Source organism: Schistocerca serialis, chromosome 5, assembly GCF_023864345.2.
Source record: "Schistocerca serialis cubense isolate TAMUIC-IGC-003099 chromosome 5, iqSchSeri2.2, whole genome shotgun sequence".
In the NCBI taxonomy this organism is placed as follows: domain Eukaryota; kingdom Metazoa; phylum Arthropoda; class Insecta; order Orthoptera; family Acrididae; genus Schistocerca; species Schistocerca serialis.
The window spans coordinates 635,301,500-635,318,658 of record NC_064642.1 but is presented as its reverse complement, the minus strand read 5'-3'; the positions used below and the strand labels follow the sequence as shown (position 1 = coordinate 635,318,658).

Genomic DNA, 17,159 nt, shown 5'->3' with positions numbered 1-17,159 from the left:
TTCATCAGTATGTACGCCCAAAAATGTCGAGCATTTTATCCTGCTTACTGACTCCTGCTCCTATGCTACATCAGTTGGTATGACTATGTTTCTTGTACAGAACTGAATGTGGTGTGTTTTTCCAAATGTAGGGAGAGTCCATTTTCAGAGAACCACTTAATAATTCATTGGAAATTATCATTTACTAACTCTTATGTTGCTTTGCCTCAAATGGGATCTATTGTTACACTAGTATTGTCTGGAAAAAAGTAGCAATTTTGCTGGTTGAATGTTAAGTGGTAGATCATTAACATATATAAAGAATAGGAGTGGATCCAGAAATGAGCACTGAAGGACTTGCTTTGTGATTTCACCCCAGTCACAAGAATTTTCTACCTTTCTGACATTGTCTGAATTATTCAGCACAACATTTTGCATTCTGTTTGTCAAGTATGCAATGTGAAAAGCCATCAGTTCCATAAAGCTGTTCTTAGAGATTATCATGATCTATGCAGTCAAAGGCCTTGGAGAGATCACAAAATAGTGATCTACATTATTTAAGGCTTGTAGTATTTGATGAGTGAATGCATAAATAGCATTCTCAGTTGAGCAATCTTTCAGGAACCAAAACTAAAATATGCTAAGTATATTTTTTCCACTTAAGTGTGAACTGATCTTGAATACCTTACTTTCTTTGAATATTTTGGAAAATAATGTCAAAAACAAAATTGGAGAAAATTTGTTCAATTTTTTTAGAACTTTTTAAATTGTGTTAATTTCAGGATAAATGTTGATGCTACATCTAGTTGCTTTAAAATTTTGTGAAATGACATTTTTAATGCATTTTCTTGCTTCTTCAACTAAACCATTTAATTCTATACTTGCTGACCAATTGATGATGAATAGTTCACTTAAGTCACTAACAGTTTTATTCCACTGCAAATGATATGAACTTCTGTGTGATTTTTCTCAGTGCCAGCTGCTCTCTACAGTTGTTACTATTATCTGGTGCATGCACCCCACATTTCTTGGTATTAATTGTACAAGTACTGTCATAGCTATTAAAAATTCATAAGCACATATTTTCAGGACAATCTTCAAGGAATAGGAATCTGCATGGGTCTAGAAGAAATTATCTTATACTTTTAGTACATTTTAAAAAAAGTGTTCTTTTTTAAATAATTATTTTCTGCTTTTTAGTTTTGTGTGTGTGAAATTTTTCTGTTAATTTCAACCATTTTGTTGAGATTACTACAGAGACATGCGGTAAGTATCAGGTTTATTTCAGTTTCTCTTCACCTGAGCCAACCAATACATTGCTTCCTCCTATATATATTTTGTGAAAAGGCTGTGTAGATAAAAATGAGAGAGAATTCGATTCACATGGAAGGTTATCAGCAGCTATTCTTGCCATGAAACAGTCATGACAGGAAAAGGGCGAATTAACAGTGGTATTCAAAGTACTCTCTGCCACATACCAGACAAGACAGTCAGTTAATATTGCATTGTCATCTAATGCTGAGCTATGTTGGAAAGTTTCAAGTCTCTAGCTCATCAGGGAGTTTGTTAGAAATCAACTGCAATGTTTGTACCACAGACAGACACACACCACACATACAGATTCAAAAGCAAGAAGTGGTTCATTCTCATCAAATTCTGAGCTATGTTTAAAGTGTAAAGTGTGTAACTCATTTGAAACTTAGTGTAAAATCAGTTGCAGATTTTGTAGCGTACAGACAGATGAAAAATCTAACTAAGAAAAACATGTTAAAATTTTCACCATCGTCACCTTCTACAGTATCCAGTCCCTTGTTGGGTCTGCTTGGAATGTAATCCTGTTCATCAGCTCTCCCACCATTCTTCCCTCTCCACTTTGTCCAAATCTTCTCCCCTCTTCTTCGTACAGTCATACATGCCAACAACACCGTTTGTCTCTCGGTCTTCCTCTAGGTCTAGATCCCTTACCACATTTCATGAGCCTGTCTTGGTATCCTACCAACTCCTATGCTTGTAACATGTACTACGTACCATCTAAACCTTGCCACTTCTGTGGTCTTTTGCAGTGGCTTCTAAGTCGCTGTTTCCCCTCACCTTCTTATTCCTTTCTCTGTCCATTCTTGTTAGGCCTATCATGCTTCTTTAATATTTCATTTTGCAAGCCTGTATCCCGCCCATTGGCTTTTTCTTCAGTACTCACATCTCTGATGCGTACATGCATGATGAAGCATAATGTTTGTTACAACATTTGTTTGTGTTTTGGTGTTAAGAGTGTGGCTTGAAAAGTTCAGAGAATGGAATAGAAAAAAGTACTTACATCACTGAAACTTTTTTTTATTTTTCAATGTAGTCTCCTTGTAGATTAATGCACTTGGTCCAACGATGTTCCGGTGCCTTGATACCATCTCGAAAGTGAATTTCCTCCAGGCCTGCAAAATAGTTGTCAACTGTGGCTATCAAATCTTTGTTTGAAGTGAATCTTCATCTTCCAAGAAAAATTTTCAGCTCTGGGAAGAGATGGAAGTCTGACAGAGCCATATCAGGTGAATAAGGAGAGTGTGGCAACAGTTCATACCTTAGTTTGTGTAATTTTGCAATGGCAACGGCACATGTGTGCAGGCGCGCATCAAGAGTCCATCTTGCAGATAATTTTTTCATTTCTAAAATATGATATACCCTTTCAGATGACATGTGGCAAGATTGTTCAATTTCACGCTCTTTCAATCGGTGATCCTCCGTGACCATTTCGTGCACTTTTGCAATGATTTCTGGAATAGTGACACGTCTTGGCCGACCCCTGCGTGAATCATCGTCTAAGCTCTCCTAACCAAATTTAAATTTGTTTGTCCACTTGGCAGCAGTTGAATATGAAGGAGCAGAGTCCCCCAGTGTATTCTGGACATTGGCATGAATGTCCTTTGCTTCCATACCTTTCTTTACGAAGTACTTAACCACTGCTCGAATCTTGATTTTTTTTCCATCTCGGCAAATTACTACGTGGGAACAACAGAACCACGTCACTGCCACAGCTCTCTTCCAAGAGCACTGATGTGGCACGTGCTTACAGGCAACAGTCTGGAATATCATGTGAACAACTCGTAGTGCTAGTGCTGAACCCTCATGGTAATTCAAAGAACCTTTCAAACCACCCTCGTACATCCTTTTTCCAGACGAGGCTTCTCACACTCAGCAGAAATCCATGGGCTTGCATCCCTTTTAACTGATGTCTGTGTCATTCCCCCCACTCCTCAGTGTCTTCTAGTATGGCCCCCAGGTACTTGACACTTTCCACTTTCTGTAGCACTTGCCTTCTCAACACGTATACCCATTATTACTCTCCACTTATTCCTCATTGTCGCCATCACTTCACACTTTTTTGCATTAAATTTCAATCCATAAGTCGCACAACTTCCTTTCACACATACAGGCTTTCTTGCTCCTCTCCAGCTCCATTTCCCCACACCATAAAATCATCTGCAAACATCATTGCTTTCCCATTCTAATATATTTTTCATACTGTCACTTTTGTCATTATTTCATCCATAACAATGATGAAATGAAGAGGGGATAGCACACTCTCTTGCATCAGCTTGTTTCTCTTTTCCAGGCAGCCTATCTTCTCTCCTCTTACTTGTACACAACTCAAACTTCCTTGACAACTTCCCTTTATTCTTCTCACAATCAGACCTCCATTTCCCTTTTCTGAAGTATTTCCCTGATCTAGTTTCTTTTCACACTGTCATATGCCTTCTCAGTTTCCACAAATACCGTTACTAAATCCTTATGATATCTGCAGTGCCAGTGTTGGAGCTGCCTTACACTAAAAATTATATTCACTGTCAACCTTCCAGGTCTATGCTGATATTACTCATATTGTGCATCCCTCAGACTTCCTTTCACTATCTTCTATACTGTTTTTTCCCATATCTTCTCCAATATCCTGACAGCATGGCACATCAGAGTTACTCCCCTATAAACATGGCATAGTTTCATGCAATCCGTCATAATAACTGCTACTATCATTTCCTTTTTCTAGCCTCAGGAGTCCTCCTTTCTATCCATACTGTTCTCATGACCCAGTAGAGCCACTGTTCTCCACCAGTGCTAGCTGCTCTCACCATATCCACACTTACTTCATCCAGTTTATGTGCTTTTCATCATTTCGCACTGTGAGGACAAGTTGTGAGTTGTGCTTGGGTAGCTCAGTCGGTAGAGCACTTGCCTGCAAAAGGGAAAGGTTCAAAATATGAGTCTCAGTCCAGCACACACTTTTAATCTGTTAGGAAGTTTCATATCAGTGCACACTCCAATGCAGAGTGAAATTTCACTCTGGATTTCCACAATATTCTGAAATCCATGTCTGTCCCACTCGTAGCACACACCTTGCTTGTCACCATCAATGCCATCTCCCTCTATACCAACCCCCCTCCCCCCAAGCTCCCCCTCCCACCCACTCACCCACGTACATGGTCTGTCTGCTGCTGAACATTTCCTCAGTCAATGCCCACCTGATTCCAGACATATGACATCTTTCTTGCTCACCTTAATCAACTTTATACTTACCAACGATTACTTCACATTTGCGGGACAGACATACAAACAGATCAGGAATGTGGCCATGGGAACCGGGATGGCTCCTTCCAATGCCAGCCTCTTCATGGGTTGCTTGGATGGAGCTTTCCTGGGATCCATAAGTCTTCAGTCCCTGGTTTGGTTTAGATACATTGATGACATCTTTCCCCTATAAAGCTAATCTGTTAAAATTCCAGAAATCTCTAAATACCGTCTCCCAATTAAATTTCACATGGTCCTATTCAGAATCCCATGCCACTTTCCTTCATGTTGATATCATCCTTACCAAAGGCCGGCTACACACTTCTGTCCACATTAAACGTACTAACAAACAACAGTACTTACATTTTGACAGTTGCCATTCTTTCCATATCAAACATTCCCTCCCATACAGCCTTGGCATTTGAGGCAAATATATTTGTTCGGATGCAGACTCTTTACAGCGATATGCCACCACGGTCACCTCAGCCTTCACTGGATCTGATTATACTGACAGCCTAGTTCAAAAGCAGATTTGCCGGGCCATCACATCCAATCCTGGTACTGCTGATACCTCCAAAAAACAACTTTGGAGTGCACCGTTTGTCACCTAGTACTATACTGGTCTTGATTGTATTAAACAGCTGTTTCAACAAGGCCATTACTTCTTAAAATCATGCTCTGAAATGATCCATTCTGTCTGAGATTTTGCTCACCACACCTAGAATAGCATTTCATCACCTTCCCAATCTCTGCAATATCCTTGTCAAGCCCAATGCTCCGTCTGCACCCATCTCCCTACCCTATGGCTCCTAACCCTGTGACCGTCCCTGGTGCAAGACTTGCCCTATGTGTCCTCCTACCACCAACTATTCCAGCTGTGTAACTGGCAAAACATATACTATCAAAGGGTGAGCCACCTGTGAAACAACATGTAGTGTATCAGCTGTTATGTAAAAACTGTTCGGCCTTTTACATTGGCATGACTACCACCCAGTTATCAGTCAGGATGAATGGATGTAGACAGAGGGTGTATACAGCAACACACAATATCCCATTGTAGAGCATGCTCTACAACAAGACAGTCATGACCTCAGTGCCTGTTCACCAAATGCGCCATCTAGATTCTTCTCCCAGACACCAATTTCTCAGAACTCTGCAGGGGGGAACTGGTGCTGCAACATGCCCTTAGTTCTTGCCACCCACCTGGCCTTCTGTCTTGCATATTGCCCCATCCTTCACCTTTACGCTCACAGGTTTTCAAATCTCGTCCGGTGCAGTCACAACAATCAGTCTTACCCTCTCATCCCACCTGGTAAGTCTCCCCTGACCTGGGGTTCTGGGTGACTTTTCTGAACTGTATCCCTTTCCCTAAACCTCTCCACTCCTTTTCCTTCACAACTCTTCCTTCCCCTTCAATTCTTGTGACAGAAGGAGGAGCCACTGACTTCAAAAGCTAGTAAAAGGTAAACCTTTTTTTGTTCTCTTGCCACTACTTGGTGAGTAGATTTTTTGTGTGTCCATTTGCATTATGTTAGGAGGTAAGCTTTTCGTTGTGAATATCTTGTACATTTTTTATTTCTTTCTATGCCATTCCTTCGTACTATGCAATAATTATTTTCATGGAGTGTTGCATAGTGAACCTACCTATTTTTTTCAGCTATGCTGATAAGCAAATGAGAAAATGTTATAATGATGTGAAGGATGCACTGCCATATGAGGTTGGCTTGCTTTCTACAGTGTCTTCTCAGTGTTTATAGCGCTGTGCTCAAAATGAGGCAACTGTTCATATTTGAATACATATTAGCTCTAACTCACTTATTCCAGTTTTAACCATTGATAATTAAAAACACTTCTTCCATTTTTTAGACTAATAATTTAGATGTTCTCTGGAACAACTAAGTAACTTAAATCCAAATCACTCAGTAATTCTTAAAAAATTCACTATCGCATCATATATTCTGGAACCACAACATTTTGTTTATGTTTCACTGAAATTTAGTCAAGGTATGAGAATTTGAAATGAATAAAAAACTATTTAAAATGTTTGATGTTGTGTATCTTGAACTCTGTATATTTCATTTAAGTTGTTCCATGGAATGCCTCAATATCAATAATAAGTTTGTCTTGTCAATGAAAACATTTTTAACAATTTTTCCAGCTCTACTCTTCTGGTAAGATATTACCTAAACCACAGTTGTGCCCAGATGCAATTTATAACTTGATGTCAGACTGCTGGGATCTAGATCCATACAGAAGAAAGAAACCACAGGCTATAATGAGAGACATTAATCAGATATTGTATGAAGGTATGTTTCTATCACGGTCAGCCAAGGAAGCAAATTACTACCCACTTCATAGCTTAGCTAATAATGGATAAATACCTTATGACTACAAGATCATCAAATTCACAACTAATCACTTCCATTGTTTTATATTATTTTCAGTTTTCAACTCAAGAAGAGCTCATTCCTATGCATCACCATTTCCAAAACTTTTTAAGCCATTTACAAAGGATTATAGCACTTCAAAGCTTAGTATTTCATCCATGGGAACAGGTATGTAATTTTATGAACATTTTTTACTATCCTATATTTAACATTCATTTATTGTCATTCAGGTAAAAGGAACATGGCTGAAAATCTTTTATTTTTAGCTTTACAATTTTTATATATACGTTTTTTAGTTAATGAAAGAAATCTAGTGTATTCTGTCACTTTTACCCTCATTTGGTCAATAAAATTGTGTATACAGTAATTTAATTGTCAGGGAGGAATTTCTGCATTAAAACTTTGTAAATTGGCTTATGTAGGATATTTGGAGTCTTATCTGCAAGCATCTTTCAGTTAAGACTTTCAGCATTTCTGTAATGCTCTTCCATGAGTCCAACAAACCTGTGACTATTTGTGTTGCCCTTCTTTTTGTACATTCAGTATTCTGTTAGTCGTATTTGGTATGGGTTCCACACATTTGAGCAACATTCTAGGATGTATTACATGAGTGTTTTGTAGGCATACTCCTTTGTAGACTACTGGCATTTTTCTATTTTCCTATACTAATGAATGAAAGTCTCCCAGCTGGTTTACCTACGATTAAGTTTAAGTGATCATTCCATTCCATTTTCTCACAGGTTGTTATATTCAGGTATTTGTATGAGGTGACTTACTACAGTTTTGAATCACCGATATTTTAGTCATATAATAGCATCTACTGAGCTTTTTGAAGTTCACAATATTACTTTTCTGAATAAGCTTCCAGTCAGTGCACCTCTTTGAAATATTACTACGATCTGACTGAAAATTTATGCATCTTTCTTTCATGTGTTTCTTCATTATTCATAACTGCATCATCTGAAAAAATCTGAGGTTATTATTTATATTGTTTGCCAAATCATTTATGTACAACATGAGCTGAACAATTTCCATTTATAACTGATGGAGTTGCATGGAGTCATATGATTTTTTGGAAGTTAGACATATTGTACTCACCTAACTGCTGTGATCCACAGCTTTCAGGATGTCATGTGAGAAATTGTGTGTTTGGTTTTTCATGCCCAGTGTTTAATTATGAAGTCTGTACTGATTGACATGGAGGGGATAATTGTGTTTGAGGTACCTCATTAGGTTTGATCTGAGAACTACATCTATATGTATACACTGCAAGCTGTGTTATGGTATGTGGCTGTCAGAACAGCTTTCCAGCAAGTCTGTTGAAAAACAGCAGGTCTTTCCCATCCCACACATTTTTACTTGGCACTCTCTCTTTCCCACTTCACTGTTTTGGTTGTGAATGGTGCATGGGTAGAATGATTTTTGGTAAGCCTTCATGTGAGCTTCAATCAGTCTAATTTCTTTCCATGAGGGATATGTAGAAGAAAATAGTAGTTTGGCCGACATATCTAGGAACATACGCTCCAAGAATTTTAACAGTAAATCAAACCATGATGTACAATGCCCTTTGTAGTGTCTCCTATTGAAGTCTGAAGAGCACTTACTGAACAGACCTGTGATTAAGTGGACTTCTTGTCTCGCTACGTCACTATTTCCTCTATCAATCCTGTCTGGTATGAATGCCAGACTGAATTGCAGTATTTCAGCATCAATCAAACAAGGTTTTTATATGCTACCACCTACATGAATGGACTACACTTACTGAGGATTCTTGCATTCAATAAAACAATGCATTCTCTTTGCCAGGAAATCATCAGTCCAATTGCAGAGCTAGCTGATAATCTGTATGCTTGTATTTTGTTCATTAAGTGACAGGTCAGAACTCTATGAAATGACTTCTAGAAGTCAAGGAAGCTGGCATCAACATGGATGCTGATATTTATTGCCTTTTGAGTTTTGTGAACAAACAGAATAAGCCATTTCACATGGTACTTGTTTGTGAAATCCATGTTGATTCCTACAGAAGAGATTTTTCAGCCTCCAGGAAGGTCATATTATGCTAACATAAAATGTGTCCTGAACCTCTGCACCACAGTGAGGTCAGCAATGTAGGCATATAGTTGCGTGCATCTATTCAATGACCCGTTCTGAAAGCAGGAATGATCTGCACATTTTTCAATCAGTGGGAACCAGTCGCTCCTCCAGTGACATTGGTAGAGTTCTGCAGAACAGGATCAACTTCTTTCGCATACTCTTATGTAGACTCATATACATATCCCATCAGGTTCTATCACTTTTCATCTTTTGAGTGACTTTAGTTGACTTCCTATCCCATGGCTGTTTATTTTGATGTATCTCGTTTTGACATTTGAGTGATGATGAAAAGAAACATCCATAAAAATGAAATGATCGTATGGCATTAATGGCCAGAAGATCCATCTGGGGTTGTTTAGCTGCCTAGTGCAATTTTTTTTTTATTTGATGCTACTTTGGCAACTTGCATATCGATGATGATGAAATGATTATGAATTATGAGGACAACAAAACACCCATTCCCCAAGCAGATAAAATCTCTTACCCAGATGTGAATTAAACCTGGGACCCCCTGATCTAGGGGCAGCAGTGCTAATCACTAAACCATGATGTGCGCACTGCAAAACTCGCAGTAGGATCTCCGTTAGTTGAAATTTTGGAAAAAAAAATTTAGTGTTTCGCCCTTCTCTCTGTCATCCTCCTTTGGAATGCAACTGTGATCACTGAGTATCCAACCAGACAACTTTGGTCTTAATAACAGAACATTTAAACTTTGTAGGATTTTCTGTCAGCTCAGTAGTTCGAATTTTTGCTTTCAAATTTGTTTAATGCTTTACTCAGGGCCCACCATATGCGTTTTTGGCCTATTTTTAAACTTCTAGTTGCATAAGTAGTAATGACTTGCTTCAAATCATTTCATTAAAAGAATCATTCAAATGATCTATCAGATATATAACTTACTGACTAACTTACTGACTAGCAGTGAAGCTTTCTTTGCTGTCAGAACAGCTTTCCAACAAGGCTGTTGAAAAACAGCAAGTCTTTCCCATCTCTCACTTTTTATGTGGCACATAACTGTCTAAGGTGTATTATACAATACTCTTGAACTTTGTGCGTTTACAACCAATATTTTCAGTTTCAGAGACGAATTTTTCATGTTAACTGGTCAAGTAATGTGAAATCAATTTCTTGCCCCACTGACTATGCAGCAATATCTTTCTTATGTTTCTGTTTGACGCATAGTCATTGATGTTGTAATGGCCTTATGAGCATTGGTACCCTGCTCTGTGTAACTGAATCGTAAAGTTCCGGCCAGTTTTTAACCAAGAGATCTGAGACAGTACCCTCATGGGTCAGTTCTAAAATTAAAGCTCAAGGTAATTTTCTGAAAAGGCATTTGGAATATATTGTAAGATTCTATAACCGACGGATGTCAGTGGTATTTAATAGTTGTTTTGTAGGTCACTTCTACTACCTTATTTGTAAGTGGGTGTTACCTGTGCTTTCTTTGAAGGTTTTTTGTTCAATTGCTCTGTGGTATATCATTGGTAAGAGAAGGGGTCCTCACCTGCAAATTCCGTGTAGACTCTGACAAGGACTTCATCAGGTTCTGCGGCCTTGTTCAGTTTTAGTAATTTCAGGTGTTTCCTCAATGCCACTGACACTAATATCTAAGTCAGTCATTTCTCTGGTGTTGTTGTTGTTGTTGTTGTTGTTGTAGTCTTCAGTCCTGAGACTGGTTTGATGCAGCTCTCCATGCTACCCTATCCTGTGCAAGCTTCATCATCTCCCTGTACCTACTGCAACCTACATCCTTCTGAATCTGCTTAGTGTATTCATCTCTTGGTCTCCCTCTACGATTTTTACCCTCCACGCTGCGCTCCAATGTTAAATTTGTGATCCCCTGATGCCTCAGAACATGTCTTACCAACCAGTCCCTTCTTCTTGTCAAGTTGTGCCATAAACTCCTCTTCTCCCCAGTGCTATTCAGTACCTCCACATTAGTTACGTGATCTACCCATCTAATCTTCAGTATTCTTCTGTAGCACCACATTTTGAAAGCTTCTATTCTCTTCGTGTCCAAACTATTTATCGTCCATGTTTCACTTCCATACATGGCTACACTCCATACAAATACTTTCAGAAACGACTTCCTGACACTTAAATCTATACTCGATGTTAACAAATTTCTCTTCTTCAGAAACACTTTCCTTGCCATTGACAGTCTACATTTTATATCCTCTCTAATTCGACCATCATCAGTTATTTTGGTCCCCAAATAGCAAAACTCCTTTACTACTTTAAGTGTCTCATTTCCTAATCTAATTCCCGCAGCATCACCCGACTTAATTCGACTACATTCCATTATCCTCGTTTTGCTTTTGTTGATGTTCATCTTATATCCTCCTTTCAAGACACTGTCCATTCCGTTCAACTGCTCTTCCAAGTTCTTTGCTGTCTCTGACAGAATTACAATGTCATCGGCGAACCTCAAAGTTTTTATTTCTTCTCCATGGATTTTAATACCTACTCCGAATTTTTCTTTTATTTCCTTTACTGCTTGGTCAATATACAGATTGAATAACATCGGGGAGAGGCTACAACCCTGTCCTACTCCCTTCCCAACCACTGCTTCCCTTTCATGTCCCTCGACTCTTACAATAGCCATCTGATTTCTGTACAAATTGTAAATAGCCTTTCGCTCCCTGTATTTTACCCCTGCCACTTTTAGAATTTGAAAGAGAGTATTCCAGTCAACATTGTCAAAAGCTTTCTCTAAGTCTACAAATGCTAGAAATGTAGGTTTGCCTTTCCTTAATCTTTCTTCTAAGATAAGTCGTAAGGTCAGTATTGCCTCACGTGTTCCAACATTTCTTCGGAATCCAAACTGATCTTTCACGAGGTCGGCTTCTACCAGTTTTCCATTCGTCTGTAAAGAATTCGCGTTAGTATTTTGCAGCTGTGACTTATTAATCTGATAGTTCGGTAATTTTCACATCTGTCAACACCTGCTTTCTTTGGGATTGGAATTATTATATTCTTCTTGAAGTATGAGGGTATTTCCCCTGTCTCATACATCTTGCTCACCATATGGTAGAGTTTAGTCATGACTGGCTCTCCCAAGGCCGTCAGTAGCTCTAATGGAATGTTGTCTACTCCCAGGGCCTTGTTTCAACTCGGGTCTCTCAGTGCTCAGTCAAACTCTTCACGTAGTATCATATCTCCCATTTCATCTTCATCTACATCCTCTTCCATTTCCATAATATTGTCCTCAAGTACAATGCCCTTGTACAGACCCTCTATATACTCCTTCCACCTTTCTGCTTTCCCTTCTTTGCTTAGAACTGGGTTTCCATCTGAGCTCTTGATGTTCATACAAGAGGTTCTCTTTTCTCCAAAGGTCTCTTTAATTTTCCTGTAGGCAGTATCTATCTTACCCCTCATGAGATAAGCCTCTACATCCTTACATCTGTCCTCTAGCCATCCCTGCTTAGCCATTTTGCACTTCCTATCGATCTCATTTTTGAGACTTTTGTATTCCTTTTTGCCTGCTTCACTTACTGCATTTTTATATTTTCTCCTTTCATCAATTAAATTCAATATTTCTTCTGTTACCCAAGGATTTCTACTAGCCCTCGTCTTTTTACCTACTTGATCCTCTGCTGCCTTTAATACTTTATCCCTCAGAGCTACCCATTCTTCTTCTATTGTATTTCTTTCCCCCATTCCTGTCAATTGTTCCCTTATGCTCTCCCTGAAACTCTGTACAACCTCTGGTTCTTTCAGTTTATCCAGGTCCCATCTCCTTAATTTCCCACCTTTTTGCAGTTTCTTCAGTTTTAATCTACAGTTCATGACCAATGGATTGTGATCAGAGTCCACATCTGCCCCTGGAAATGTCTACAATTTAAAACCTGGTTCCTAAATCTCTGTCTTACCATTATATAATCTATCTGATACCTTCTAGTATCTCCAGGATTCTTCCATGTATACAACCTTCTTTTATGATTCTTGAACCAAGTGTTAGCTATGATTAAGTTATGCTCTGTGCAAAATTCTACCAGACGGCTTCCTCTTTCATTTCTTACGCCCAATCCATATTCACCTACTATGTTTCCTTCTCTCCCTTTTCCTACTCTAGAATTCCAGTCACCTATGACTATTAAATTTTCGTCTCCCTTCACTACCTGAATAATTTCTTTTATCTCATCATACATTTCTTCAATTTCTTCATCATCTGCAGAGCTAGTTGGCATTATAAACTTGTACTATTGTAGTAGGTGTGGGCTTCGTGTCTATCTTGGCCACAATAATGCGTCCACTATGCTGTTTGTAGTAGCTTACCCGCACTCCTATTTCCTTATTCATTATTAAAGCTACTCCTGCATTACCCCTATTTGATTTTTTTATTTATAACCCTGCATTCACCTGACCGAAAGTCTTGTTCCTCCTGCCATCGAACTTCACTAATACCCACTATATCTAATTTTAACCTATCCATTTCCCTTTTTAAATTTTCTAACCTACCTGCCCAATTAAGGGACCTGACATTCCACACTCCGATCCGTAGAACACCAGTTTCCTTTCTCCTGACAACGACGTCCTCTTGAGTAGTCCCTGCCCGGAGATCCGAATGGGGGACTATTTTACCTCCGGAATATTTTACCCAAGAGGACGCCATCATCATTTAACCATACAGTAAAGCTGCATGCCCTCGGGAAAAATTACGGCTGTAGTTTCCCCTTGCTTTCAGCCGTTCACAGTATCAGCACAGCAAGGCCGTTTTGGTTAGTGTTACAAGGCCAAAGCTGCATGCCCTTGGGAAATATTACGGCCGTAGTTTCCCCTTGCTTTCAGCCGTTCACAGTACCAGCACAGCAAGGCCGTTTTGGTTAGTGTTACAAGGCCAGATCAGTCAATCATCCACACTGTTGCCCCTGCAATTACTGAAAAGGCTGCCGCCCCTCTTCAGGAACCACACGTTTGTCTGGCCTCTCAACAGATACCCCTCCATTGTGGTTGCATCTACGGTACGGCCATCTGTATCGCTGAGGCACGCAAGCCTCCCCACCAACGATGAGGTCCATGGTTCATGGGGGGGCCTCTAGTGTTACGAGAATTAATACTACCTTATTTTAATTCGCTCTAGTGTTACGAGAATTAAATAAGGTAGTATTCCTGAATTTTCCTTTGTAAGGAAACATTTGAAAAAGAGCTTAGCATTTCTACTCCTGCTTTGCTACCCATAATTTCGTTTCTTGTGTCAGTCATCAATGTCTGGACTCTTAACTACCATGCCACTGATATCCTTTCTATATGACTTGTATTTCTTTGAGTATCGTGAGTGGCGTTTTGATAAGCGTTTGCTACGCTGTTCAATGAGGGCTTCAAGCATTGCCCATTTAACTGCCAAATGCATTTGAGTTAGCATCTCTCTCTCTCTCTCTCTCTCTCTCTCTCTCTACTCTATGTCTTTTTTACACTCGTTGTTCTGTAGTCGCTGTGTCCTTAGAAGGGTCCCTCCCAACACAAACTTTTATAGTAGCTGCGTATCTCTCCAGAGCTCAGTGACAGTGATGTATGATGCTAACACAAGACAGAAGATGGGATGAGGGGCTAGTGAAACAGCAAGAAGTAGAGTGAGTGATTATGAACTTTCAGTAATGTACCAGAAAATGAAATTAAGTTTTGGATGTAGTTATCACAGTGAATAGAATAAATATATTGCAGATGAGGAGGCAAATTCGGAAGACACATACAAGAAAATGTGAATAGTGAGTGCAGACCCAAATGGGTAGTGAGCGAATGCCAAAATTCTCTTCAGAGGTTCGTATCATAACAAAACCTTCTGAAAATGTGAATTGAAGATTTCTACCTGTTCCACTTGTTTTATGATCCATATTTATTTGAATAATAATTTTGTAACAAAGTGATCTCGGCCATCCAACAAAGTCAAACCCCACAAACATTTGGCCAAGTCGCCAGAGGTTGCTGACTATCAAACAGTTGACAGTACTGTCCTCTTATAGCTGTATTACAGATCCTAATGCTGATGTGGTAATGGAAAATTCTGGCAGAATGTAACCTACACTACTAAATCATTTACAAATCTTAATGCCTTTCATGCCTAGCCATGTATGATTCAAGACAATGTTTTTTAGTCTTTGTCCACAGCGCATACTGTGATCTGCCTCTGGCGTAATCCCATGAGAAACCCAGCTTTAGTCCTTATTGAGAGTGTTACCTGCTGCAATAATTTCCATCTCAATATTGATATACGTGGTGCATCCAATTTGGCACATCTATATTTATGAAACTAATGAACGTATATAATGAATTTTGATTTTTGATAAACAGGAAACTCAGAAAGTTTTTTTTTTTTTTTTTTTTTTTTTTTTTTTTTTTTTTTTTTTTTTTTTTTTTTCATAGGTGTTCACTATGCCCCACTTTATATGCATGGCATATGTCAGTGCGGTATTCAAATTGTTCCCACACTACAGTGAGTATGTCTTTAGTTACAGCTTCCACAGCTGCTTTTACATAATGTCTCAGTTCGTTCATTGTTGTTGGTAATGGAGGCACAAAAACAGTCTTTTATAAACCCCCACAAGAAATAATCCCATACAGTCAAGTCCAGTGACCTTGGAGGCCAGTAATGTAAGGCTGAATCATTTGGTTCAGTGTGACCAATCCATTGTTCAGTAATCTTTTGATTTAAAAATTCCTACATTTCCAGATGCCATTGTGGCAGTGCCCCATCCTGTTGGTAAATGAAGTCTTCAACTGTGGGAAAAGAAAGTTCTCAAGCATATCGAGATATGTGCTTCCTATAACAGTGTTCTCTGCAAAGAAAAATGGACCATATACCTTTTCCCATGAAAACTGCACAAAACACATTAAATTTTGGATAGTTCCTCTCATGTTGTACAACTTCATGTGATTGTTCCGAACCCCATATTCTCACATTATGACAGTTCGCCTTTCCATTTAAGTGGAATGTTGCTTCATCACTAAACACTAAGTGTGGAAGAAAACTATCATCCTCCATCTTGCCAAGAATGAAATTACAGAACTCCAAACATTGTTGTTTGTCACCTTCACAAAGAGCTTGGAGTTACTGAATTTTGTATGGTTTCATGTATAAATGTCAACCCAAAACACACCAGATGGACATCGAGGGCATGGTGAGGTGCATGGCAAACGGATTTCTGCAGACTCCTTATGATACTAAGGTGGATGTGTTCAACGTCTGTGTCAGACACTAGGGGATGTCCCGGCAATTTGCCTTTACACAAAAATCCTGTTTCTTGGAATTGTTCATGCCATTGTCTAATGCTCTGTGCCCTAGGAGGATCCACACCATACCTAGTACAAAAGCCACTGTGAACATTTATTACTGACTTGCACTGCACAAAACATAGAACACAAAACACTTTCTGTTGTACCAACACCATTTTTACTAGAACTGAAGTGGGCATACACTGCTGTTACCTAGTGGGAACCATCTAAAACCCTATAGTTTGCTCTTTCCTATAATACATTCTTCAAGCACATATCTCAAATAACAGAATAGTTATGATTTTTTAAAATTTGGTGATTCTTTTTGATACATCCTGTATTATTGAATATAATTTGGTGCTCACTTTGTAGTTTATCTTCTGCAGTGACAAATTATCTGCATGGTAATTTATATATGTTGGATATTCTGTGTCCCTTGTCATGTTTCATTTATACCAGCCCCCAAAAAATGCCCCCAACAGATACAGAATTGGTGGATCATATTACATTAGTGATCCACTGTGAAAGCATTGAAGAAAAATAGTGCCTGATGTTGTAGTACAATACTAAGAGATAATAACAATAATAATAACAGTAATAATAAAAAATTGCAATAAATGATGACAGATATATGGGACTCATTTAACATATACCAAATGAAAGGCTCCATGATATGGGAGATGCTGTATTCACAGCAATAGATAAGAATTTTTAGTCAGCTGAAGTAGCAATTAAGTCTTCATGCAAATGATTCAGTTCAGAATAACTATCAAGAATAGGATAAAAGAAGCAATTGAATACTTCTATTGGCCACCAGACACATGTTCTGAATTAACTGAAAACTTTAGAAAAACACCTAAATTTACCAGTACTTTAGTTCACAATAAATAAGGAGACCTTTGGTACATACATACTTGATACTGATTCCCA

General features: G+C 38.7%; 1 protein-coding gene across 1 annotated transcript in view; it reads left to right on the top strand.

Annotated features, from left to right (window-relative positions):
- The window catches only part of LOC126482111 (tyrosine-protein kinase hopscotch), a 190,481-nt gene that overhangs the window by 97,622 nt on the left and 75,700 nt on the right, over positions 1–17,159 (top strand). Inside the window, exons 10-11 of the mRNA XM_050106087.1 lie at positions 6,689–6,836; positions 6,975–7,085. Of these exons, the coding sequence (XP_049962044.1) occupies positions 6,689–6,836; positions 6,975–7,085 (259 nt within the window). The remainder of the gene's footprint in view (positions 1–6,688; positions 6,837–6,974; positions 7,086–17,159) is intronic.